The 26,541-nt window shown below is 28.9% G+C and overlaps 3 protein-coding genes and 1 long non-coding RNA gene across 5 annotated transcripts; all 4 read right to left on the reverse strand.

The window, feature by feature from the left end:
* Positions 1-5,289: 5,289 nt before the first annotated feature.
* Positions 5,290-8,018, reverse strand: LOC112766909 (putative pentatricopeptide repeat-containing protein At1g64310). Its single transcript, XM_025812805.3, has 2 exons — positions 6,199-8,018; positions 5,290-5,796 (listed from the first exon to the last, which is right to left on the reverse strand). The coding sequence occupies exon 1, from the start codon at positions 7,895-7,897 to the stop codon at positions 6,233-6,235; it is 1,665 nt and encodes a 554-aa protein (XP_025668590.1). The 5' UTR covers positions 7,898-8,018; the 3' UTR covers positions 5,290-5,796; positions 6,199-6,232.
* A 2,843-nt stretch (positions 8,019-10,861) lies between these two features.
* On the reverse strand, positions 10,862-11,618 carry LOC140174541 (uncharacterized). The gene is made up of 2 exons (XR_011864237.1): positions 11,425-11,618; positions 10,862-11,319 (listed from the first exon to the last, which is right to left on the reverse strand). It is a non-coding gene; the product is annotated as an uncharacterized lncRNA (long non-coding RNA).
* Positions 11,619-13,257: 1,639 nt separating this feature from the next.
* Positions 13,258-14,217, reverse strand: LOC112766814 (uncharacterized). The gene is made up of 2 exons (XM_025812706.3): positions 13,938-14,217; positions 13,258-13,818 (listed from the first exon to the last, which is right to left on the reverse strand). Exons 1-2 carry the CDS (start codon positions 14,038-14,040, stop codon positions 13,445-13,447), a joined length of 477 nt encoding a protein of 158 aa, XP_025668491.1. The 5' UTR covers positions 14,041-14,217; the 3' UTR covers positions 13,258-13,444.
* A 258-nt stretch (positions 14,218-14,475) lies between these two features.
* On the reverse strand, positions 14,476-17,964 carry LOC112766813 (histone deacetylase 6). Of its 2 annotated transcripts, none has more exons than XM_025812705.3 (6): positions 17,322-17,964; positions 15,824-16,264; positions 15,600-15,742; positions 15,165-15,255; positions 14,958-15,076; positions 14,476-14,764 (listed from the first exon to the last, which is right to left on the reverse strand). In XM_025812705.3, exons 1-5 carry the CDS (start codon positions 17,889-17,891, stop codon positions 14,963-14,965), a joined length of 1,359 nt encoding a protein of 452 aa, XP_025668490.1. In that variant the 5' UTR covers positions 17,892-17,964; the 3' UTR covers positions 14,476-14,764; positions 14,958-14,962. The 2 variants fall into 2 exon arrangements, with proteins under 2 accessions (XP_025668490.1, XP_025668489.1); XM_025812704.3 differs by having other exon boundaries at positions 14,476-14,767.
* Between the last annotated feature and the right edge of the window lie 8,577 nt (positions 17,965-26,541).

The raw sequence follows: 26,541 nt of genomic DNA on the forward strand, positions 1-26,541 counted from the left end.
AACAAAACCCATAAAGATAATTGCTAACACATTTATCGATAAAACATACGTTGATTGTCTTATACTGTGACCATTATAATAATTATCAATAAAAAATCCTTCTAATGGTTACAAAAAACCTATAATTTGTTATTATAACATATAATAATACGACAAATATATAATTATCATAAAAAAGTAAATCAACTAAAAGAATTAGCTAGTAACTATGATGTTATTGTTACAAAAAAAAAAAAATTGTCACTAATATCAATTTTATTATAGTTATTTTTTGTGAAAATTCACATACAATTTTTTTTTTTTTTTTACCAAAGATAGGAGACTCGAACCCGCAACCTCTTAATTGAGTATGGGGAGACTATGCCATTTGAACTATTACTCATTGGCAACATACAATTATCTTTATATGAAGCTATTAATAAAAAAATATTAAATAATTTAATAAATTTAATTAAATTATTATCAAATATTTTTAATTATCAAATTTATATAAAAACGATTGGATATGAATTTTTATCAATTATTCTAAATGCCAAATTCAACAATGATCACAATCAAATTGTGAGGGAAAAAAAAGAAACAGCATAAAACAAAATTGCTGGGTGGGCCAAGCAAAAATGTAAGAGCCCGTGATAGAAAAGAGAATACGACATGCAGCAGAGACCAACAAAATTTAGGACCAATCCAAATACAAAGACTGTAACGGATTGGAATCTAGTAATCTATGGACTACCACTGCCATCACTGTTATTATTTAGTTATATATATATATATATATATATATATATATATATTAAAGAAGAGTACAAAATAATATTAGGGTGGATGAATGATATATAAGTTTATAAATTTTATATAAAATTGTTATATTATCTATTATAATAATATAAAAAAATTATTTAATTTATTTTAGAATTATATTTATACTATTATAAAAAATAGTATTTATATAATCAATTTAACATTAATCTAATAATTTTACATACTAACTAAATAATTTAATTCTACAAAAGAAATATGGTATAAAATTATTAACTTATATCAATGGTCTATATTCTAATATTTTTTTGAAGAATAAATTTCATTAACAAAAATCTATTTATGTATTTATTTATCTATCTATTAATTTATTATAATATATAAAAAGAAAAATTAAGTAATAACACAATAACTTCTTGACATATTAGATAAATTTTAATATTTTTATGTAAATATTTTAGTGAAATTATCATCTTATAGTTTTTTTTTATCTTTTTTTATTCTTCTTATTTAGTGTTTTTCCTTATTTTTTAATGATCTCTTTTTAGTTTTTACTCATGATTTTTAGGTAAGTTATTCTATGATTTTTAGTGGTAATGTTATTTCTCTTTAATAAATATAAATTATTTAATTAATAAAACTTAATTTATTTTCTTTTTTTATTCTCATTTTTATTCATGTTTATTATATAAATCAACATTCATTTCACATATTTTCTTTATCTTTTCTCACATAATCTTATGTCTTTTACTCTTTTTTCTTTATCTTTGTTAATATTTTGCACAATTTTAAAAAAATTGATTGATGACCATAATTTTTTATTTTGATTTGATAAATAATTTGTTCATTATATGTATTGTTGGGTGATGAATTCCAAAAATATTATAATATATAATATTTTTACAATATTTTAAGTTTTTTTTTATCTAATTATGTTTATCAATTATATATTATTTTTGTCACTTATATATTATTTTTTTTCAATAATTTATATTTTTTAAAATTATTTAATTATAATAATAATATTAAAAATACATGATATTATAATTCATGAAAAGATGAATGTTACCTTTAATTATTGAAATATTATATTCTTATTACGTTTATTCTTGCACTATAGTATTTAAATTTACTAAACATATATATTAGATGATGAATTTTTTTAAATATTAAAATATATAATGTTCTCACAATTTATTTAGATTTAATATTAATTTTTAAAAATTTTGTTATTAAAAAAATCTTTTATATATAAAATTAAATCATTTTAGTTCTATGCAAGGCACGAGTTTAAATCTAGTTACTATAGTGATTCATGCAAAATTGCTAACACAATCTTATCCTCATACAAAAATATTTGTACTTTTGCCGGATGAAATTCAATTGTTTTGAAAAAAAAAAAAAAAACTTATCCTCATGTACCCAATAATGTGCTACCTAGTTTCATCAAGATTTATAATAATCGACCCATCACTTAATTATTGAGAAATTACGGTTTAATATCGTTGGGGATATAATTATTTTTGTACGCTCTTTTGTTAGTTTAAATTTTTAAAAAATAAATTATTGAATAATATAATACTAAAATTTTTATGATTAAAAATTTTAAATTTTGACTTTTTATAAAAAAAAATTAATATAAGACAATAGTTAAAAAAATTATGTATACTTGGGATTATAGAACCTTAACCAAGTCCATTTTTTCCTTAGTAGACTAGTTATGTTTAGAATTGGGTTTGATTAGCTCAATTGGTAAAACTATATACCTCTTAATACGCGCACCTAGGTTCAAGCTTTTTAGTGTTGTGTCAAGTGTGGGTGAGTATGTAATGTAGGTGTGTTGTGGTACCTAAAATTGGGGATTATCCAATCTATTTAAGACAAAAAAAAAAAAAAATTGGGCTTGATAAAGTCAACCCAATAGCAAATATTCAATTCATGTGGCCTTATTCGTCAAGGGTGTACATGGTTCGACTCAATCCAGACCCGAACATTTTAGGGACTAATTTAGTGTGATTTCATTGGGTTTAGGTCGAGTACGGGTCTAAAAAAATAGACTCGGTCATTATTTAGGACCGGGTCCAGGTCAAAGCGAACCCGGCTTAACCCGATTCATGTGCACCCTAAGAGAACTAAAAAATGTATATATATTTTAAATTAATTCCAATATTATGTTATATTAATTAGAAGCTTATTGTTTTATTTTTAATCACACTTGTTGAATTAGAAGATAGATCAAAGAAACATCAAATTAGAATTTATAGATAAATTCAAATTTAAATATGAATTTATAGATAAATTCAAATTTAAATATGGATATCAACTTCTCGATAACAAGTTTATTCATTATACATAAGTGCATCATAAATAAATTTTTTTATAAATAAGTTTTTTATAAATTATTGTTAAAGTTTTAAAAGTCCGATTTTCAACCCGATTTAGACCCCGAAAATATTTAGGTTTCATCGGTCTAGGGTCGGATTATAGTCTAAAAAAAGACCCGCTATGTATTTAAAGTCGGATCTGAATTAGAACAAACCCGATTTCGCCTGACCCATGTACGCCTTTATTATCCAACCCGACTTGAATAGCAAGTCAAATGCTCCCTCGTTATTATCCCCAAGTAATAACTACTTATGACATGGGGGATAACCTTCCATTCTATAAAGAAATAACCATCCATTGTCTTTATAAGGTATCTCCAAGAAATGACTCTACACGACCATTACTTTAAATACCTTGGTACACAGGTATTTTTTTTCAACCCAATCTTATTCAATCTACTAAAACTTTTGTTAATTTAGGCATCGATATCTCTTGCAGGTACTCTCATCTCATCTCACCTACCCATCTTACCGTCCAGACCAGACGTCGAAATTATTACCTAAAGATGTTTATGACGACTATTACTATTATTATAAAAAATTTCTCACAAGTATTCTTTATTGGAAACAATTTAATAGAGGCAGTAACAATATACTTCCCAAACTACAACACGGTTCACTACATATAACAATTACAAATTAAGCTTTTTTAAAACGAAAAAGTTGGTAAAGTAATAAAATGAGAGATTATTCACTCTTAAATTAAAATGATGAGATTCACATATAATTAAAGTTATAATTATATTATGATTAACCCCTCACTTTATAACTTCACCAATTTTTTTCATTTTAGAGAATCTAAATATGATAATTACATACTTTTACCAAAATGCTTTTTCGTTTGTTTTTACAGAAAAAAAAAAAAAAACTGCATTAGATTTCTTTATTCATCCAACTATGATACTCAACATTTTTTGTTCCTTTGAGTAATTTATGTTATGAAGAGATATTCCCATATAGAAAGAAGGGTATAAATGATATCAGAATACTTACCTTTTTGTTTTAGAATCAGAGTTGAGTCCCAAATAGATCTCCAAATGCTATTTACTAACTACAGAAAATTAAAGAAAAATGCATTTTGGAATCAAATGAACAAAAGAGAAATAGAATGTGTTGACTCAACTAAGTGGCCTCGAATATATCATCATCTCTATAAAATTATCTAAAGGATTATAGAAATGTTCAGCATATGAATTGTTTACTCTATAGTGGGTTTTCCAAAAGTGGCTTTATGTGTTGTTGTTCATCATACTAATATCATATTAACAACCAAGAGCAGTCCGGTGCACAAGCATCAACGCAAGGTCCGGAAAAGGGTTGCGCTCAAAGGCAATCTAACATGATAATTATATTAGCGACTAATTTCACAGCTTGAACCTGTCACACGGAGACAACTCAGTCGTTGCTCTATTTATGCATACCACATTTATGTATGGGATATATATTTTGATCTCCACACTGCTATTATTTTCATGCAAGTTAAAATATTACTAGCGTGAAATTAGTCAATATGATAACTTGATAAGTATCTTGATCTTTTAACTAAAAATCTTGAATTCGAATTTTGAAAATATAAATAATCATCAACAAATTAATCAAGTTTCTAGTAATAAAGCTCAAAGTAACAATACCAAGAAAACACAAGTCAATAATTTCTTGACATTTATGTCCTTGGTAATTTTGTAATTTTGCACATTGAATGAATCTATAAAGGGAAAATTGAGTACCTCAAACCTTATTAATGGTACACCATGCTTCCACTTCACATTTGGTATTGATTTATGCCTATCAGTCCATAAATATTTAGTTTTGATATTGCACTTTGTAAGTTTTCTGTGTTACTAACAAAATCTCTGTTGAAAAAGTGAGGTAAAAGTTCAAATTAATCCGGAGAATGTTTACACTTAAGTTACCTATAAGGAATCCAAGAAACTTTGTAAATCACTAGAGCCTAAAAAATGTATGCAAATTTTTAGATTTGCATATATAGCAGCATTAAAACAATTCAAGACAAATGCAACAACAGAGAACATGCAGCGCGTATAAACTTTAAGCATGTTCCGTCTTAAATCACAATGAGTACAATGAAATCAATGCATGTGATAGATATAGAAACATTTATGCACCTCCTCAGATCAGCTTAAACTTTTGAAATAAGTGATTTCATAACAGCATGGCATAAAATCGAGAATTCAAATGTAACTTACATTAATAATAGCTCTTTAGTATCATAAAAGTTCCTCACATAAATCTGTTAAACATACTAAACCAGTTTCAAGATCAATTACTCCCTAGCATTCATTTTCTCTTAACTATGGCAGCTATAAACAAAATTATTGAATTACTGCTAAGGTTTAGAACTTACCTCGCCCACGGAATTTTTTATTGATTGCAGACACAACACAACTTGGCCATCCCTTTTGGATTATTCGGCAACACAAAGACACTTCACAATGTTTGTTCGTAACAGGAGAAAATATTCAGGCATCACTCGAGTTAGGCAACTGAAGTCAGAAATTGTGCTTGAATTTCAATTTATATAACTTTATGCTAAGAGCATAATTCTGAATTGCATCATAACATGAATATGCATCTGAACAAATGCTGAATTGCATTCAAAGTGCTGTGACTTGGAAAGACATTTGACCAAAGGCTGAGATAAGAACCAAGATTAGATCAGAAATTAATCAATCATTTAACTAATGCGACTGAAACTAGACTTTACACTAGCCTGTAGACATTGAAGATGGAATAATCAATTAGAGGTTGCAAGTTATGAACTCTTTCTTCTGAAGACATTCCAAATTGCCTATTGATTCGATCTAAAAATACTAAAAAAGCAAGTTACCATGTCATTATTATGCAAGCTGTTATGCTTAACATGTTCATATTATCTGACACAGATTTGAGTGACATTCTACCAAGTTAAAAGATTAGAGCTTAATGATCTCAGTAGCAAAAATAATTCTGCTAACCAAATTTTATACACCCCATAAACAGAACAATGTTCAAGGAGCCAAAAATATACAGAATTGTTTATTACATAAAAATATACCTTCGGATCTATCAAAATTTTACCCTATCTTGTTTTAGCAGAAACTTCCTTCAGTCCAGCTCAGTCCGGGCATTTTTCTCTGACCTCCTGTTATTCTGTCTCTCAAGTTCTTTGCCTCGTCCCACCTCCCATCACCTGCATATATATTAGAAAGCATAACGCTGTAAGCATTATCATCAGGATTACTTTCAAAAAGTTGCTGAGCTACTTTTTCTGCCATCTTGGAATTTCCACTAGAATTACAGCATGATAATAGGGCTCCAAGGATGGCCTTGTCTACTGGTTCCGGTAAGGACTGAACGAGTTTGTAAGCCTCTTCTAAGTGGCCAGCACTGCCAAGAAGCTTAACCATGAAAACATAGTGCTCAGGCATAGCCATGATGTGAAATTCATCTTTCATTCGATGGAAAATCTCCCGGCCGTCTTTGACAAGGCCAGCGTGACAACAAGCACAAAGGAGAGCGCAAAATGTGGCTTCATCAGGCATTAATCCTTTTGCCAACATCTCATCAAACATCTTAAAAGACTCAGAAGCACATCCATGCAAACCAAGACCAGAAATAATGGAATTATAAGAAACTATATTCCGTTCTGGCATTATCCTGAAAACTCGAGTTCCCAAGTGCAAGAAGCCACACTTTGAATACATATCTACAAGAGCTGAAGAGACCTTGACATCTGATTCGAATCCATGCCGAATAACATAACCATGTATCTCATATCCGGGTCCTATATTCGCTGCCTGAGCTATAGCAGCCAATGCACTAGCAATCAAAACAGAGTCAGGCTTCTTGTTTCCCTTGTTTAATTTCCTGAAATAGAACAAGGCCTTCTCATACTCCCCGGACATCGAATAGCCAGCAATAAGAGCAGACCAGGTGACCAAATCAGGCTGGAAAATACTGAAAAAGACGCTATATGCTGATGCCATGCACTTGCATCTTGAGTACATACTCACCAGTAAACTACCTACATGGGAATCAGAATCTAGCCCACTCTTTAAGCTTAAACCATGTAATCCTTGGCCAATACTCATCAAGCTAGAATCTGTGATCCCACCAAGCAATCCAGCAAGTGTAAATCCATCTGGCTTCCCCCCAACATGTCGCATCGAGTTAAACATTTGCATCCCTATCTCCCAAGAGCCAGAGCACACATAACCAGAAATCAGTGAATTCCACAAAACCAAATCGGGTGCAGCGATGCCATTGAACACTCTATGTGCATCATTAACAAAACCAAGCTTTGAGTATGCTGCCACAAGAGCACTGCAGCAAATAGGGTCCATTCCAAACCCAGAAGCCACAGCAGCTCCATGAACTAGTCTCAGCATGCCAAAATCAAAGTTGTCGCAGCACGCGCGAATAACGCAAGCATAAGTGTAATTGTCAGGGCTTATATCAGCTCCAAACATGGTTCTAAACAAGGAGATTGCACTGTCAAATCTACTGGACTGAGCATAAGCACGAATGATGGAGTTCCAAAGGTAGACACTTCTTGTAGAACTTTCATCAAACACTTGGTATGCAGAGTGAATGTCATTGTTGGCAGCATAGAGCCTAACAAGTTTAGTTGCATAAAAGGGATCCTCTAAGAGATGGGTCCTTAAAAGCAAAGCATGTAACTGCTTAGCCCTCAAAAGTGACTTGCATATGCAGTTGCTGAGTTCAGATTGAAGCCAATGGAACCGAATCAACATCAATAGATCTTAACAAGTTTAAATGAGTGCTTGTGATATAGATGCGGGAAATATAACTCAACGTATATCACCATCGAAGGTATATGTTTTTATTAAATTTTAATAGATAGTTGCTGTGATATTTATAAACACTAATCATAGCCATGTTTATATATATATATATATATACTATTGATTAATCACAACTATATATTAGGATCTGATGTTATATGTATTATAGAGTTTATAGCTTAATTTGCAAGTAACTCTTTTTTTTCCTTTATAAACACAATTTATAACTAAATTATTAAGGGGCCACTGGTTTGGGTGTTTCCATTTTTATTTTCCATGAAAATAAAAATAAGGCATATGAAAACATGATTGATTAAACATTTTAAAAATATTTTCAACGAAAACATTTAAAAAAAACAAAACAAAGTTAAAACGTTATCATGTTTTCAGTTTTAATATTTGAAAACATTCTTAAACCAAAATACGGTGTTTTTTATTTTGGGATAAAAGTTCGAACTTCTCTTACTCATTTTTATATATATTTTTTTTCACGCTATATTCATCTTAGTGTACTCAACTCTGGTTTTTTTTCTATCTTCTCCTCCCTTTTTTATAGGTGTTATTGGGATATCCATTCAATTTATATATACATTTATTGAAAAGGTAAATTTTTATTCGACTTTTATATTTTGTTGGACCCTTTTGATTTTTTATTTTAGGCTTAATTTTTTGTATTTTTAAACTATAGACAAGATAATTAAAAAAAATAAAGTTTTAATTAAAATTAAAATATATATTTATTGAATTTTTTATTTTATTTAGTATTAAGTATGTAGTTACATACTCTCCGAATTAACATGTATTTATTAAATTCTTTTATTTTTACCTTTATTTTTCCGTTTAAAGAAATTATTTTGTTATCAAAATAATTTTTTGAATTGATAATCAATTATAAAAGTATCGATAATAAAAATTAAAAAATACATAAAAACTTAAAAATATTGACAAAAAAAGTTAGCTTTTTGTTTTAAAATTCTTTTAACTTTAATAATTAGGGTTAACCACCAAAAATACTTTCGAATTATTTAAACATCGATAAAAATATACTCGAATTTTACTATCGACAAAAATGCCTTCAAATAATTTAAAAATACAACCAAAATATCCGACAGTAAATATATATTTTCAAAAAATATCTTAGAGATTAAATTTTAATGCAATTTTTTGTAAGCATGATTATAAAAATGAGATATTATTATACTTAAAATTTGGTGATTTTTTCGTTAAGTATATATTTTTTATAATTTTTTTGTTAACAACCAATAATACTTTTAAAAATCACAAAAAAATATATACTTAACAAAAAATTACCAAATTTTAAGAATAATAATATCTCATTTTTTTAATCATGTTTGCAAAAAATCGCATCAAAATTCAATCTCTAACATATTTTTTGAGAAATACATATTTAATGTTAGTTTTTTTGCAAGATTATCTAACATTAAATATGTATTTCTCAAAAAATACATTAGAGATTGAATTTTGATACAATTCTTTGTTAAGTATGATTTAAAAAATGAGATATTGTTATCCTTAAAATTTGGTAATTTTTCGTTAAGTATATATTTTTTTATAATTTTTTTGTTAACAACTAATAATACTTTTAAAAAATCACAAAAAAATATATACTTAGAAAAAAATTATCAAATATTAAGAATAATAATATCTCATTTTTTTAATTATGCTTGCAAAAAATCATATCAAAATTCAATCTCTAAGACATTTTTTGAAAATATATATTTACTGTTGGACATTTTGTCACATTTTTAAATTATTTAAAGACATTTTTGTCGATAGTAAAATTCAAATACATTTTTGTCAGCGTTTGAATAATTTAAGGGTATTTTTGGTGGTTAACCTAATATTTATTTATTCATTATTTTATTAATAAATTATTTGTTAAAAAATTGTTTATATAGATAAATTTTGATATTAATTAATTGATTCCTTTGGTGTAAACCTAATTTTAGTTGCGATTTTTTTTGTTTCAATTGATATTTTTTTATTATTATATAGTACCATAGGAAATATAAAACCAATTCTATACAAGAGATACCAAAATTTTCTAAAATAGTATAATAAGATAATAATTTATTTCATATTAATACCGTATAAAAATTAATTTTTAATTTAATAAAAAATAACTAAAGTTGCATATTTAATAAAACTATAGTTTTGTGATTTAAAATATTAAAAATATATTTTGAAAATAAACTAACTAAACATATTTTTATTATTTTCTATATTTAGAAACGAATCTTCTTTTCATAAACTAATTGTATTTTTTAAAATGTAAAATATTAAAAATGAAAATTATTTTCTAAAGATGAAAACAAAAAACAAAAATAAAAAATATTTTCACAAACCAATCAACCCTAATGTGCTAAAAGTATGAAGTTTTTAAATTTGTGTACACCATCATTAAAGTGTATTTGGTTTGTATTTTTATTTTTAATCATTCATTAAAATAATTGAGTATGAACTATCTTTTGAAATTCTTCTATTTGATTTTTTTTCTGATTCAATTCAATAATTATAATTCTCTAACCAATATCAATCTAGTAGTTAGTTCTCTACTTTATCTAAATAAGTACTAGAAATTTGAATCTTATCTTATAAATACAGTCACCATAAAAAACAGAAAGCTTTAAATCTGTGACAAATTAATCATTTATTGGTCGGATTTTGAAATTCCATAAAAACACAGAAAGAAAACTATAATTCTGTACTCTCTACATGTAAGTTCACCAAATGAAAAGTATGCAACAATAGCAAATATGCGTCACATAGAATACAAGAATACAACATCCTTTATAGCATAACACTTCACATAGATTCTCATGGATTTTATTAATTTGTAAGTGTGACCCTAAGATAGCACAAAAGAAACTAATGAGATAGATGGAAATTGAATTTATCGTTAAAAGGTGAAAATCGATATATAGTTAATTTTATGTAAAGTTGATAGTTGATACTTGATAGTAAATGGCAATTTAATCAAATATGTCAAATCATTTAAAAATTCGGCTGTAAACTTCACGTGAAATTAACTTCACTGCACCTGAGTTTTTAACTTGTTAAAATGGTGGAGGATTACAAGGAAGGGGAGGAGGATTGGGTGAAGTTGGCTGCAGAGGAGGAGGAGGAGGAGGGAGGAGGAGGTGGCCGAGGAGGCGGGGATTTAATCCAAATTGTTGTTGGACTTCGATGAGGAGGTGGTGGCCGCAACGGATTCGATCTCAAACTCCTCCGATCGCTTAGGCCGACGAATCTTCCCTCTGAATTCTCCATTCTTACTCTTCCACCATTCATATGCAGCCACCCAAGGCCGTCACGAGTTGCAACCGACGTGGGTAACACCATCTCATAGCCTTAATATCATTGAATTCAAGCCAAAAGAAACATGTTAGCTTATAGCTATATAGTACTTCAACTTGTAAATTCTATATGTTATTGATTAATGTAATAATAATTACCATCGGATGAGAGCTCAGAAACTGCTGGAGTTGTGTGACAAACAAGAAGGAATAACACTATGAATGTTACCATTGACTTCATCAGAAACTGTGTAAGATTTCCAAATCCCAAACAGTAATACCCTGCTTTTCAAAGAAGAAAATAGCTGGAGGATGCAGCTTTCTAAGTTATGCCTGGTTTATGTAAGTTAGATAGTAAGCAAATTAAGCAAATTCATTCTGAAATATAGGTCGTTTTCGAAATATGTTTCTAAAGATTTTATCAACTTAGTTTTTCAATTATTATAAATTAATTATGTTTGTTTTTCTCACTTCATTAAAAATTTTTGTTAACATTGATGATATGAAGTTAATTAGCATGTCCAATTATACATTGACTAGATATATTTTTAATTTAGTATCTTTTCCGATGATATAAATTCTAACCTTAATATAAATTAGGTGTTATAAACATATTTGGTCAGCTTCTAATTAGACATATTAGGTGTCATATATATTATTAGTTTAATATTTCACATTATCAATTGTTGACGAAACTAATAGTGAAGTGACAAAACGACATACATGATTAATTTATTATTTTTGACGGACTAATTTAATTGATAAAATCTTTTGAGATTAAATTAGGAGAACGATCCATCCTAAATTAATTTGACTATTAACCTGTTTTTTTATCCGGCTTGTGGAGGATACTTGTTAAGGATTCAAAAGGAAAAAATCAAATTGAAAAGTTGGATAAAAAATGACCAAGTCTCTATTCTATAGTCAACTAAGGTAGGTAAAGGATGCAAGTGAAATTGCCATGCAATTTCGTTACAAGTGTTTGTAACTTTGTATTAATGGAGGGTTAACTAAACAGAGAAAGGTCTATTATAGACAGAGTACTGTTGTAAGTGATAACAAAATAGAGATGGAAATTGAGTGGTTATAAAATTAAGAAATTCCACGGGAGAATCAAAATTTTCTGGTTTCTTTTTTTTCAGCTGAGTGTAAACAAAAATAACTCAACGTATTTAATCAGCGGAGGTATACATTTGCCTTAACTTTGATAGAAAGTTGCTGTGAACTCTTTTATAAACACTAATCATAGCAATGTTTATATTAAATAAATAAATTACTATTTGTACCGATAAAAGATACAGACGCTGAGAAATGTATTTATATAAGAATAGAACGACACTTGTAATCATGGAAGATGACCTCCGTGTGCCCAGAATACCCTAAGGGACCAATTGCGTAACCAACGTCTGGGTACTCTTGGCACACGGAGGCCATCTTTCATAGTTTACACTTTATAATTGTCGTTTTATTCTTATACGGGTATATTTGTCAGTATTTATATATTTTATGGGTACAAATGATAATGTATTCTATATTAGATATATATATATATATAGAGAGAGAGAGTTTGTAGCTTAATTTGCAAGCCACTCGTGTTAACTTCAAACACAATTTATAACTAAATTTTCAATTATAATATTACTATTAAAAATACTACGTATATACTAAAAATCAATTACCGTGTATTTATAAATAAATATATGTATAGTTTAATTTATTTTTAATATTTATTTTATATTTTAATATATATTCCATATTAATGATGATTGATTTTAATGTATACCTAATGTTTTGTATTATTGGGTTTGTATTTCTATTTTCATTTTTTATTTTTAATCATTCACTAGGGTAATGGAGTTTGAACTATCCTCTAAAATTCTTCTCTTTGATTTTTTGTCTTGATTCAATTCATTCAATAATTATAATTCTCTACTCTCTACACGCTCATGAAGATGGGTGTGAACAATATAGTAACACTACCGAAATAAAAGGTATGCAATAAAAGCCAATATATAGTTACATAGAATACAAGAATACAACATCCTTTATAGCATAATCAAGGAACAGAGAGAAAAGTACATAACATTTCACATAGATTTTCATGAATTTTATCAATTTGTAAGCGTCACTAAAATAGCACACAAAAGACTAAAGAGATAGGAGGAACTTGAATTTATTGTTAAAATGGTGGAGGATTACAAGGATGATGATGATGATGATGATGATGATGATGATGATGATGATGATGATGATGATGATGATGATGATGATGATGATGATGATGATGATGATGATGAGGAGGAGGAGGAGGAGGAGGAGGAGGAGGAGGAGGAGGAGGAGGAGGTGGTGGCCGAGGAGGAGGGGATTTATATTTTGTTGTTGGACTTTGATGAGGAGATGGTGGCCGCAACGGATTCGATCTTAGACTCCTCCGATCACTTAGGCCGACGAATCTTCCCTCCGAATCCTCCATACTTACTCTTCCACCATTCATATGTAGCCACCCAAGGCTGCCACGAGTTGCAACCGATGTGGGTAACACCATCTCATAGCCTTAAATATCATTGAATTCAAGCCATAGCATAAGAAGGATCAAAGAAACATGTTAGCTTATAGCTATATAGTACTTGAACTTGTAAATTCTATATATTACTGATTAATGTAACAATTACCATCGGATGAGAGTTCAGAAACTGCTGGAGTTGGGTGACCAACAAGAAGGAATAACACTATCAAAGTTACCATTGACTTCAACAGAAACTGTTTACCTTCCATTGCAATATTCCCAAACCCCAAATAATAATACCCTGTTTTTCAAACAAGAAAATAGCTGGAGATTGCACCTTTCTAAGTTATGATTGGTTATTCTGTATAGCACCTCAATGAAAAATTGGATCAAAGATGACCAAGATCTCTATAGTCAACTCAAGTAGGTAGAGGATGCACTTTCATTACAAGTTCTAGTATTAATAGAGAGCTAACTCAACTGAGGAAGGTCTATTATAGACAGAGTACTGTTGTTAAAATGAGAATAAAATACAGTGTAGTCTTAACTGTGAGATGGGAATTGAGTGGTTATAAAAATAAGAAATTCCAAGTATACCTACCCCATAGAATAAAAGGAATGAAATAGTTTTAAAGTCAACTTAAGTTTTTATCACACAGTTGCAATTGAATATTATTTGTTCCAAACTTCATTTGCAAATCAAGTACGAACTAAAACCATTATTTGTATAAGGTGACTTTCTAGAAACCCAACGGCGGCCGCCACCACCGTGCCATCATTCGCCATGTAAAGATTTGGCAACTGTACATGCTTCTTTATACATCAAAGTATTAAAGTTGCAAACATTTACAACTAGAATTACATATTTTGATATAGCTCAACACAATGAGCTTCCTCTCTAACATGGTAACTTGCAATTTGCTCTGTTCTAATGCCTATCGATATTGAGGTTAAGGAGTCTCTTCTATATCGTCCATCTCATCTGAATTGCGCCTGCTGCATAGAGAGTAAATTTCTTAGCCTCAATAACAAAAGGTAGCAAATGGTAATCAAATTCATTTGCAATAATACAATCATAAGAGCTGTTAAACAAAATTTCTATAAAAGTAAGAGCTAAATGCACTTTTACAAAGGGTTCTGAAACCCCAAATGCATTCACTATCCAGCATCGAAACAAACGCTTAACCTGCTTCAGCCAGCTGAGTTTGAAGATTTTGTATTCTCCACATCTTCATCATTATCCGAATCAAAATCTTGACCGTTCCATAGGCGACAATTTGGTCTTACATCCATATCCTCTTCTTCCTGAATCCAATTACTAAATAAAATCAAACAAAAAGAATAAAACTCCAAACAGACAATATCTGAAACTAGTTTGTGATGAATTGCAAACCTCTTCTGGAACATTTGTAACCGACGGAGTTGTCTGAAAAGGAGCACTGGGTGCATGGCTAAGTCTGGAGAGCCGTTCTAGTAACTTGATCCTGTACAATAGTTCAAGAAGTCCATTTAAATCACTGTTTTCGCCGCATGAAAATCCCGTAAATAATTCATAGAAGCAATAACAACACAGGACGACCCAAGCAATAGTATTGAAAAATATCTCTCTAAAACATAGGGTCACTTTCCAGTTGAAAATTATAAGCTTGTTCATGCATATCCAACTAACTATTCTTAAGTTTCTGAAGAGTGAAAACACCATATTCGTGCAAAAAGATGTGATTGGCTGTAGAACAATATAATGCATTTAAGCAATCAGATTTGCAGTTAGTTTATCACCACTATTTTTTCTGTAACAATAATGATCAAATTGAAATTAGAAAGTCACCTAATCTTTTCGAGATCTCTGGGCTTGTTTAGGTTATCCTGTCTCGAAGGCTTGTAATGAAGAACATATTGAGGGCCAAAATACTCATAGTATTCATTGAAAGGCAATTTATTATCAAGCTCAACTCCCACTGCTACCGCTGTCTAAAACACATGAGGAGCAGAGTAAGCCATATGGAATGCAAAATACTAAGTAAACCTAAGCGAGTAAAGAACGAAAGAGACCTCGTAACACCAACAGCGAGCAACATTACGAATCGTATATCCTCCCCCACCTAAAAGCATCAGAGGAACATTGAATGATCTAAGGAAACGAACACAATCTGCATGACCCTTCACAGACAAGTTGAAGCAACCCAACCTGTCACCTGACAGCGAATCAGCTCCACATTGAAGAACAACTGCATCAGGTTGATAAACCTCCATGACTTTTTGAATGATGGGACGAAACAGGCCACGGAAACTTTCATCATCCATTCCATCATTTAGTGGAACATTCAGAGAATAATTCTTTCCTTCGCCCACCCCAATGTCTTTAATGTGCCCACTGCCTGGGAAAAAATCCCCATACTTATGGAAAGACACTGTCATCACTCTATCAGTAGTGTAAAAGGCCTCCTCAACGCCATCACCGTGGTGAACATCAATGTCAACATACAGCACACGCTGCACAAACAATATATTCAGAAAAGAAAAAGATTTATGGTGAATTTTACAAAACAAGTGATGGTATTTATGTTTGGCAAATGAAATCAATCCTAATAACAGAATCATGACCATGACAAAGAGTAAATTTATAGAGCCTGATGGGAAGTCATTGCAACTTAGTGCATCAACACTGGCACTGAATTAGAAAACACCATGACTACGAACTAGATAATGAAAACATGGAAATAAGTGATGTTAAAACAGAAATGACAGAAATTATTGCAAAATCTAACCAAAAATTAGTTTAACCACAATGCCAAGCATGCTCTGACACCAAAGAGCAATCAAAATTAATCAAAAACTCATTGTCATAAGTATAGTACTCCCTCTATATCCATATACATTGAGTCACAGGTATACCAAAATCCAAAAGTGATAGAATTTTGGAATCCATAGAGTAGCAACAAGCAAGTATTAACACAAATAATACATTCCAAGAGTGTTCCGAAATATTGTTGAACAAATAAGTCTTTTTTTCTTCATATTTTTTTATTAATTCACAACAACCAAAACCAACACCTAATATAAAGAGAAGTAAGTGGCTAATCAACCAACTCTAATATTATTGAACACAAACTAACAATACATAATAAAACTCAGGATCAAGCTCTTCTAAAGTGAGGAAGTTAGTAAAATAAAAAAGTGATAGCCTAATTCCCCTTGAATCCAAGTAGTGAGACTCACACAGGATAGAAATTACAAATTTAACAATGATTAACCCCTTACTTTATCACGTTACGAATCTCTAGATGATCTACAATTGGCACAATTGCACAAGAAAGAATCTAATGAAATACTAAAATTTAGTGACTCTAAGTTAACCCTAAAATCTAGCTCACTAGACCAGAGATTCTTCCATTCTTTTAAACCCTATTATCATGGCAATGTAGCACTTCTAACACAATAATAAGAATCTTAGAACAAAATAAAACAAAGTATAAGCTACAGTAATATAATTACATCACAACTAACAAGACTTATAAGAAAATAGAATACAGAGAATAGAAAAGAATACCTTGTGAATCTTGAGGAGCTCAAGAATCCCAAGAACGATGTCGTTAACATAACAGAATCCCGAAGCCTCAGCTTTCTTGGCATGGTGGAGGCCACCAGCCCAATTAACAGCAATATCAGCATCACCAAGGTTGAGTGCGACGGCGGCGCCGATGGAGGCGCCGGCGGAGACACAGCAGAAGTTAAAGAGGCCGTCAAAAACGGGGCAATCGTCGCCAACGTTGTATCGCCGGAGCGTGCGGTAATTGGAGTGGTTGGCATGGGCGGCGACAGCGAGGTCCGGCGAGACAGTGGAAAGGAATTGAACGTAGTCATCGGAGTGGAAGCGGCGGACGTCGGAGGCGGAAGCCGGTAAGGGACGGTTGATGTACAAAAGGCGGTGGAGGCCGTAATGGACGATGAGGCTGTGAGCCATGCGGATCCGGTGAGGCTTCATTGGATGACCATGACCGTAGAAGTAGTCTCCAATGGTGGGTTCGTAGAAGTACGTCACCTTTCTTTCGTTCGCGTCTCTGCATGATTGTGAAGGTAGCGAGGCACCACCATCATACTCACTCACTATCTTCTCCATTTCTTTTCTTCTTCTACTTCTTTCTTTTTTCTTTTTTCTTTTTTTTTCTCTTGCAAATTGTAATTACAAAACCATGTCAAAATATGTTTTTATATAAATATATAAAAATAAAAATTACAAAAATATCATGCCTAAAATATATATATTTTGTATTTCTATGTATATCATGCAATTATATTATATATACACTAAAATTAGTTATTAAGACTAATTATTAATATAAAATATATATTAAAATATAAAATATATATTAAAAATAAGTTACACAATATATATATTTATATACAAATATATAATAATTAATTTTAGTAAATAATTTTAATATATAAATAATATTTTTATATATTATGTACAAATAGATAATTTAGTAATTAATTTTTTGTATACATATAATATAATCCTAAAAATAAAAAGCAAGTTATGATTTTATTTTGTTTATTATATAAAAAAATTATCTAAAAATGACTATTGAGAATCGTTAAATAATTTGATATTTTTTATTGAACTACTCAATATATAACACATATTTATAAGATATTTTCGTATGAATAGCCACCTACTGAGGTGGAGGTGAGTAATGACCACGTCACCTAAAAATTTTAAAAAATTATATCTATCTATATATAAGATATGTGTTTAAAGAAATAAAAAATATTATGTAATTTAATAATTTTATATGTATTACTTTTTACTGTGTGATAAATTTATGTCTCAATTATTCAATTCACTAATATTTTTCACTTAATCAATTTAATATCATACACTTAAGTCATTGTACTTTTTAAATTAGCTTTTATATACTCATCTCTTTATCTATTTAAAAAAAATATTGTTTGTTCTTTTAACGTTAACCTATTTAATATTCTATATTATTATATAGAATATTAATAATGATTTATAAAATTATGTTTTGATAATTACATTGTGTATTTTAAATATTTTTTTTTGTAAAAAATATTTATTTTTTATTTATATTAATAAAAAAATTATCTTACTTTTTCATTAGAATTTATTTTAACTATGATTTTATTTTTAATATTTGTATCTTGTATTTTATAAAGGTACTATGCCTTTTAAATAATTAATAATTTATAATTTGTTTTCAAAATTTTTAAAATTTTTGAAAGAACTAACTTTAATTAATAAGATATGTGATAACTTCTTAACAAAATACACTATAAATTACTGATATTATATATATATATATATATATATCAATAAAACTTTTGAAACTAACTCAATAATAATATATTATGTCTAAATTACTTTTATGTAATAACAAATATAATGAAAAAGAATAATTAAAAATTTCGTCTAAAATTTGGCTTCTTTATATTAAAATTACTGAATATGTATTCGACATTCGATTTCATAAGGTGTGTATTATGTTGTGGTGGTCAAAATAGCTATATTACGTGTCTTCAAGTATACAAGTTATAGAATTGAAAAATTATTAAACTTTTTAATAGGTAAATTCTTTTGTAAACGAGTGAAAAGATCTAATGTTTGTGGATGAGACCGTGGAGATATCTAAAAACACTTCAATGTCCGATAAAATTAATACAATTAACTAAAATCGAAGCACTCCACAATTTTTAAAACATTGCTTATTTTTTTGTCTACAGATATCAAAATAATTTAACTAAGTCAAAAGTTATTATTAACAAATATATTATTAAATAAAAGTGTTGATGTTAATATAGGTGAAGATGAAGATGGTGATACTGATGAAGATGAATACTAGTTGGAGGAGTGGTTTGATTTATGAATTTAAAAAAAGAGAAAGAAAGAAAGTTGAGAGTGTTAAGAAAGAGAGAGAATATGAACTAAAAGTGAGCGGAAGAGAGAAAGTGTAATCAGTAATATTAACAGCAATTTCGCACCGAATCACGGATTAAGGGTCGTGAGACTCATGTGTGCGCATGCATGTAATATATACGCAGGGACAATTTATCTAAATTAATTTATGTAATAAAAAATATGTATAAAATTTAGCTCTTTCATATTAAAATTTTTGGATATGTATCTGATATCCAATTTCATAAGGTGTGTATTATGATGTGGTGGCTAAAATAACTATACCATAGACTTTTAAGTATAGTTGTGACAAGTGTTAGAATTGGTGAATGATTAAATTTTCCAATGGATTGATTCTTTTGTAAACTAAAGTTAAGATATGATGTTTGTGGATGAGACGATGGAGATATTTAAAAAGCACTCCAATATTTGTTAAAAATTAATACAATTAACTAAAACATAAGCACTCTACGATTTTCAAAACATTGCTTATTTTTTTTGTCTATAGATATTAAAATAATTTAACTAAGTTAGTAATTACAATTAAAAAATATACTTACTTATTAAATAAAAATGTTGATGTTGATGGAGGTGAAGATAAAGATAGTGATACTGATGAAGATGAACGATAGTTGCTCGAGAAGTAATGGTTTAGTTTTATAAATTTCAAAAGAGAAAAAGAAGGAGAATTGAGAGTGTTAAGGAAGAGAGAGAATATGAATTAAAAGTGAAAGGAAGAGAGAGAGAGTGTTATCAGTAATATTAACAGCAATTTTGCATCGAATCAAGGATTTAAGGTCGTGAGACACATGTTGCACATGCACACAATATATATGCAGGGACAATTTGCCTAAATTATTTTTATGTAATAAAATTATAATAAAAAGAATAATTAAAAAAATCGGTCTAAAATTTAGATATTTCATATTAAAATTTCTGCATAGGTATCTAATACCAAATTTCATAAGGTATGTATTATGGTGTGGTGGCTAAAATAGTTATACCATGTGTCTTCAAGTATAGTTGTGACAAGTCGTAAAATTGGTAAATGATTAAATTTTTTAATGGATTGATTCTTTTGTAAACTGGTGAAAAGATCTAATGTTTATGGATAAGATAGTTGAAAAATTTAAACAGCACTCTAATATCCGTTAAAATTAAAACAATTAACTAAAACAAAAGCACTCTACGATTTTTAAAACATTGTTTATTTTTTTTTCGTCTATTAATATTAAAATAATTTAACTAAGTTAGTAATTACTATTAAAAAATATACTTATTAAATGAAAATATTGATGTTGATGGAGATTAAGATGAAGATGGTGACACTTATGAAGATAAATGCTGGTTGATAGAGGAGTGATTTTGTTTATGAATTTCAAAAGCGAGAAGAAAGAGAGAGTCGAGAGTGTTAAAAGAAGAGAGAAAATATGAATTAAATATGAAAGAAAAAGAGAGGGTATAATCAATAATATTAACAGTAATTTCCCACCAAATCACAGATTTAGGATTATGAGACACATGTTGCGCATGCACGCAATACATACGGGGCAATTTGCCTAAATTATTTTAAAACCTATACCATACGCTCTTCAAGTATAATTGTGACAAGTGATAAAATTGATAAATGATTAAACTTTTTAATGGATTAATTCTTTTGTAAACTGGTGGGAAGATATAAAATTTGTGGATGAGACCATGAAGACATTTTAAAAGCACTCCAATATCCTATTTAATAAAATTAACTAAAATAGAAGTACACCACCGTTTTTAAAATATTGCTTATTTTTCTATTCGGATATTAAAACAATTTAACTAAGTTAATAGTTACTATAAAAAAAATATACTTATTTATTAAATGAAAATGTTGATGTTAATGGAGGCGAAAGTGAAGATGGTGACACTCATGAAGATGAACGCTGGTTGCTCGAGGAGTAGTTTTGTTTATGAATTTCAAAAGAGAGAAAAAATGAGAGTTGAGAGTGTTAAAGAAGAGAGAGAATATGAATTAAAAGTGAGAGGAAGAAAGAGAGTGTAATCAGTAATATTAACAACAACTTCACACCGATCACGGAGTTAAGGTCGTGAGACACATGTTACACATGCACACAGTATATACGCAAAGACAATTTGCCTAAAATACTTTTAGGTAATAAAAAATATAATAAAAAATAATAATTAAAAAAATATGTCTACAATGTAGCTCTTTCATATTAAAATTTTTGGATATGTATATGATACCCAATTTCATAAGGTGTGTATTATAATGTGGTGGTTAAAATATCTATGGTATAGATTTTGAAGTATAGTTATGACAAGTGGTAAAATTGGTAAGTGATTAATTTTTTAATGGATTGATTCTTTTATGAACTAGTAAAAAGATCTGATATTTGTGGATGAGAAACAGCACTCCAATATCCGTTAAAAGTAAAACAATTAACTAAACAGAAACACTCCACGATTTTCAAAATATTGCTCTTTTTTTGTCTATTGATATTAAAATAATTTAACTAAGTTAGCAGTTACTGTTAAAAAATATACTTACTTATTAAATAAATATGTTAATGTTGAGGGAGGTTTAGATAAAGATGGTGACACTCATGAAGGTGATCGTCTGTTGCTGGATGAGTGATTTTGTTTATGGATTTTAAAAGAGAGAAAAAGAAAAAGAGTTAAGAGAGTATTAAGGAAGAGAGAGAACATGAATTAAAAGTGAGAGGAAAAGAGTGTAATAAATAATATTAACAATAATTTCGTACCGAATCACGGATTTAGGATCGTGAGACACATGTTGTGCATGCACGAAATACATATGCAGAAACAATTTGCCTAAATTACTTTTATGTAATAAAAAATATAATAAAAAATTAAAAAATATGTCTAAAATTTAGCTCATTCGTATTAAAATTTTTGAATATGTATCTGATACCCAATTTAATAAGGTGTGTGTTGTTATGTGGTGACCAAAATAGTTATACCATGAACCTTCAAGTATAGTTGTGACGAGTCGTAGAATTGATAAATGATTAAACTTTTTAATAGATTGATTCTTTTGTGAACTGGTGGGAAGGTATGATGTTTATCGAGACAATTGAGGTATTTAAAAAGCACTCTAATATTTGACAAAATTAATAAAATTAATTAAAATAGAAGCACACCACAATTTTTAAAATATTGCTTATTTTTCTGTTCTAATATTAAAACAATTCAACTAACACAATAGTTACTATTAAAAAATATACTTGTTAAATAAAAATATTGATGTTGATGGAAGTGGGAATAAAGATGGTGACACTCATGAAGATAAATGTTGGTTGCTGGAGGAGTGGCTTTGTTTATAGATTTTAAAGAGAGAAAAAATGAGAGTTGACAGTGTTATGAAAGAGAAAGAATATGAATTAAAAGTGAGAGAGAAAAAGTGTGTAACCAATATTAATAGCAATTCTGAATCGAATCACAAATTTAGAGTCGTGAGACACATGTTACGCATGCATGCAGTATATACGCAGCAGGGACAATTTGCCTAAATTATTTTTACGTAATAAAAAATAATAATTAAAAAATATGTCTAAAATTTAGCTCTTTCATATTAAATTTTTTAGATATGTATCTAATACTCAATTTTATAAGGTTTGTATTATGATGTGGTGGTCAAAATAGTTATACCGTAGACCTTCAAGTATAGTTGTGACAAGTGGTAGAATTTGCAAATGATTAAATTTTTTAATGAATAAATTCTTTTGTAAATTGGTAGAAAGGTCTGATGTTTGTAGATGAGACAGTTGAGGTATTTAAAAAGTACTCAAATCTTTGATAAAATTAATACAATTAATTAAAACTAAAGTACTCCACGATTTTTAAAATATTGCTTTTTTATGGATATTAAAATAATTTATCTAAATTAGTAGTTACTATTAAAAAATATACTTGTTAATTGAAAGTGTTGATGTTGATGAAGGTGAAGATAAAAATGATAACACTCATAAAGATGAACGCTGGTTGCTAGAGGAGTGATTTTGTTTATGGATTTCAAAAGAGAGAAAAAAAAGAGAGTTGAGAGTGTTAAGAAAGAGAGAGGATATAAGTTAAAAGTGAGAGAAAAAGAGAGAGTATAGCCAGTAATATTAACAGCAATTCTGAATCGAATCACGGACTTAGAGTCGTGAGACACATGTGACGCATGCACGCAGTATATATATGCAGTATATGTATCTGATACCCAATTTCATAAGTTGTGTAATATGATGTGGTGGTCAAAATAGCTATACCATAATTCTTCAAGTATAGTTTTGACAAGTGATAGAATTTGTAAATGATTAGATTTTTTTAATGGATTAATTCTTTTGTGAACTAGTGGAAAGATCTGAAGTTTATGGATGAAACATTTGAGGTGTTTAAAAAGTATTTCAATATCCGATAAAATTAATACAATTAACTAAAACAGAAGCACTCCATGGTTTTCAAAATATTGCTTATTTTTTTGTCTATATATATTAAAATAATTTAACTAAGTTAGGAGGTATATATGAAAGTGTTGATGTTGATGGAGGTGAAGATGAAGATGGTGACACTTGTGAAGATGAATGCTAGCTACTGGAGGAGTGGTTTTGTTTATGAATTTCAAAAGAGAGAAAAAAAAAAGGAGAGTTGAGAATGTTAAGGAAGAGAGAGAATATGAATTTAAAGTGAGAGAAAAAAAGAGAGTGTAATCAGTAATATTAACAGCAATTTTGAATCGAATCACGAACTTAAGGTCGTGAGACATATGTTACGCATACACACAGGATATACGCAGGGACAGTTTATCTAAATTTCTTTTATGTAATAAAAATATAATAGAAAAGAATATTTAAAAAATTTGTCTAAAATTTAGCTCCTTCATATTAAAATTTATATATATATGATACCAAATTTCATAAAGTGTCTATTGTGATGTAGTGGCCAAAATAGGTATACCTTCAAATATAATTATTGAGACAAATGTTTGAATTGGTAAATGATTAAGTTTTTAATGGATTGATTCTTTTGTGAACTGGTGAGGAGATATAGTGTTTGTGGATGAAACAGTGGAGGTAAAATTAATACAATTAATTAAAATATAAACACACCACAGTTTTTAAAATATTGCTTATTTTTTCGTCTATGGATATTAAAATAACTTAACTAAGTCAACCGTTACTATTAAAAAATATACTTACTTTTAAAATGAAAGTGTTGATGTTAATGCAGGTGAAGATGAAGATGGTGAACTGATGAAAATGAATGATGGTTACTGAAAGAGTGTTGGTTTATGAATTTTAAAAGAGAGAAAGAAGGAGAGTTGAAAATGTTAAGGAAGAGAGAGAATATGAATTAAAAGTGAGAGGGAGAGAGAGAGAGAGTACTATCAGTAATATTAATAGCAATTTCGCACCGAATCATGAATTTAGGGTTGTGAGACACATGTTGCGCATTCACGCAATACATACTCAGGGGCCATTTGCCAAAATTACTTTTATGTAATTAAAAATATAATAAAAAAATATGTCTAAAATTTAGCTCATTCATGTTAAAATTTTTAGATGTGTATTTAATACCTAATTTCAAGGTGTGTATTACTATGTGGTGGCCAAAATAACTATACCATAGGCCTTCAAGTATAGTTGAGACAAGTGGTAGAATTGGTAAGTGATTAACCTTTTTAATGGATTGATTCTTTTGTGAACTGGGAGAAAGATTTGATGTTTGTGGATGAGACAATAATTTCAATATTTGATAAAATTAATACAATTAACTAAAATAGAAGCACAACACAATTTTCAATACATTAATTTTTTTTACGGATATTAAAATAATTTAACTAAGTCAACAATTACTATTAAAAAAATACTTATTTATAAAATAAAAGTGTTAATGTTAATGTAGGTGAAGATGAAGATGCAGACACTGATGAAGATGAACGCTAGTTGCTGGAGGAATGGTTTGGTTTATGAATTACAAAAGAGAGAAAGAAGGAGAGTTGATGGTATTAAGGAAGAGAGAGAATATGAATTAAAAGTGAGAGGAAGAGAGAGAGTAATCAGTAATATTAACAGCAATTTCGCATTGATCACGGATTTAGAGTCATGAGACACATGTTGCGCATGAACGCAATACATATGCAAGAGCAATTTGCCTAAATTTTTTTATGTAATAAAAAATATAATAAAAAAAGAATAATTAAAAATTTTATCTAAAATTTAGTTCTTTCATATTAAAATTTTTGGATATGTATCTGATACTCAATTTCTGGATATGTATCTGATACCTAATTTTATAAAGTATGAATTATGATGTGGTGGTCAAAATAGCTATATTATGGACCTTCAAGTTTAGTTGTGACAAGTGGTAGAATTGGTAACTGATTAAATTTTTTAATTAATTGATTCTTTTGTGAACTGGTAGGAAGATATGATATTTGTGGATGAGATAGTGGAGGAATTTAAAAAGCACTCCAATATCTAAAAAAATAATACAATTAACTAAAATAGAAACATTCTACATTTTTCAAAACATTGCTTATTTTTTTGTCTATAAATATTAAAACAATTTAATAAAATGGTGGGAATATCTAATGATTGTGGATGAGACAGTGGAGGTATTTAAAAAGTACTCTAATGTTTGGTTGATTTTTTTACAAATTAATCAAGATTTGGTGTAACATTCAGTTATTAAACTTTATTGTATTTGTTAAAATTTTGGGATAGAACAATTTACAAAGGGTGAATTACAGTAGAAAATTTTGTTTAACTAAGTAAAATATTACTATAGAAAATTTGGATAAACTATAAAAAATGCACCTGAATTATCTTAACATTGACAAAAATGTTCCTAA

This window comes from Arachis hypogaea, chromosome 7 (assembly GCF_003086295.3).
Source record: "Arachis hypogaea cultivar Tifrunner chromosome 7, arahy.Tifrunner.gnm2.J5K5, whole genome shotgun sequence".
Taxonomy (NCBI): domain Eukaryota; kingdom Viridiplantae; phylum Streptophyta; class Magnoliopsida; order Fabales; family Fabaceae; genus Arachis; species Arachis hypogaea.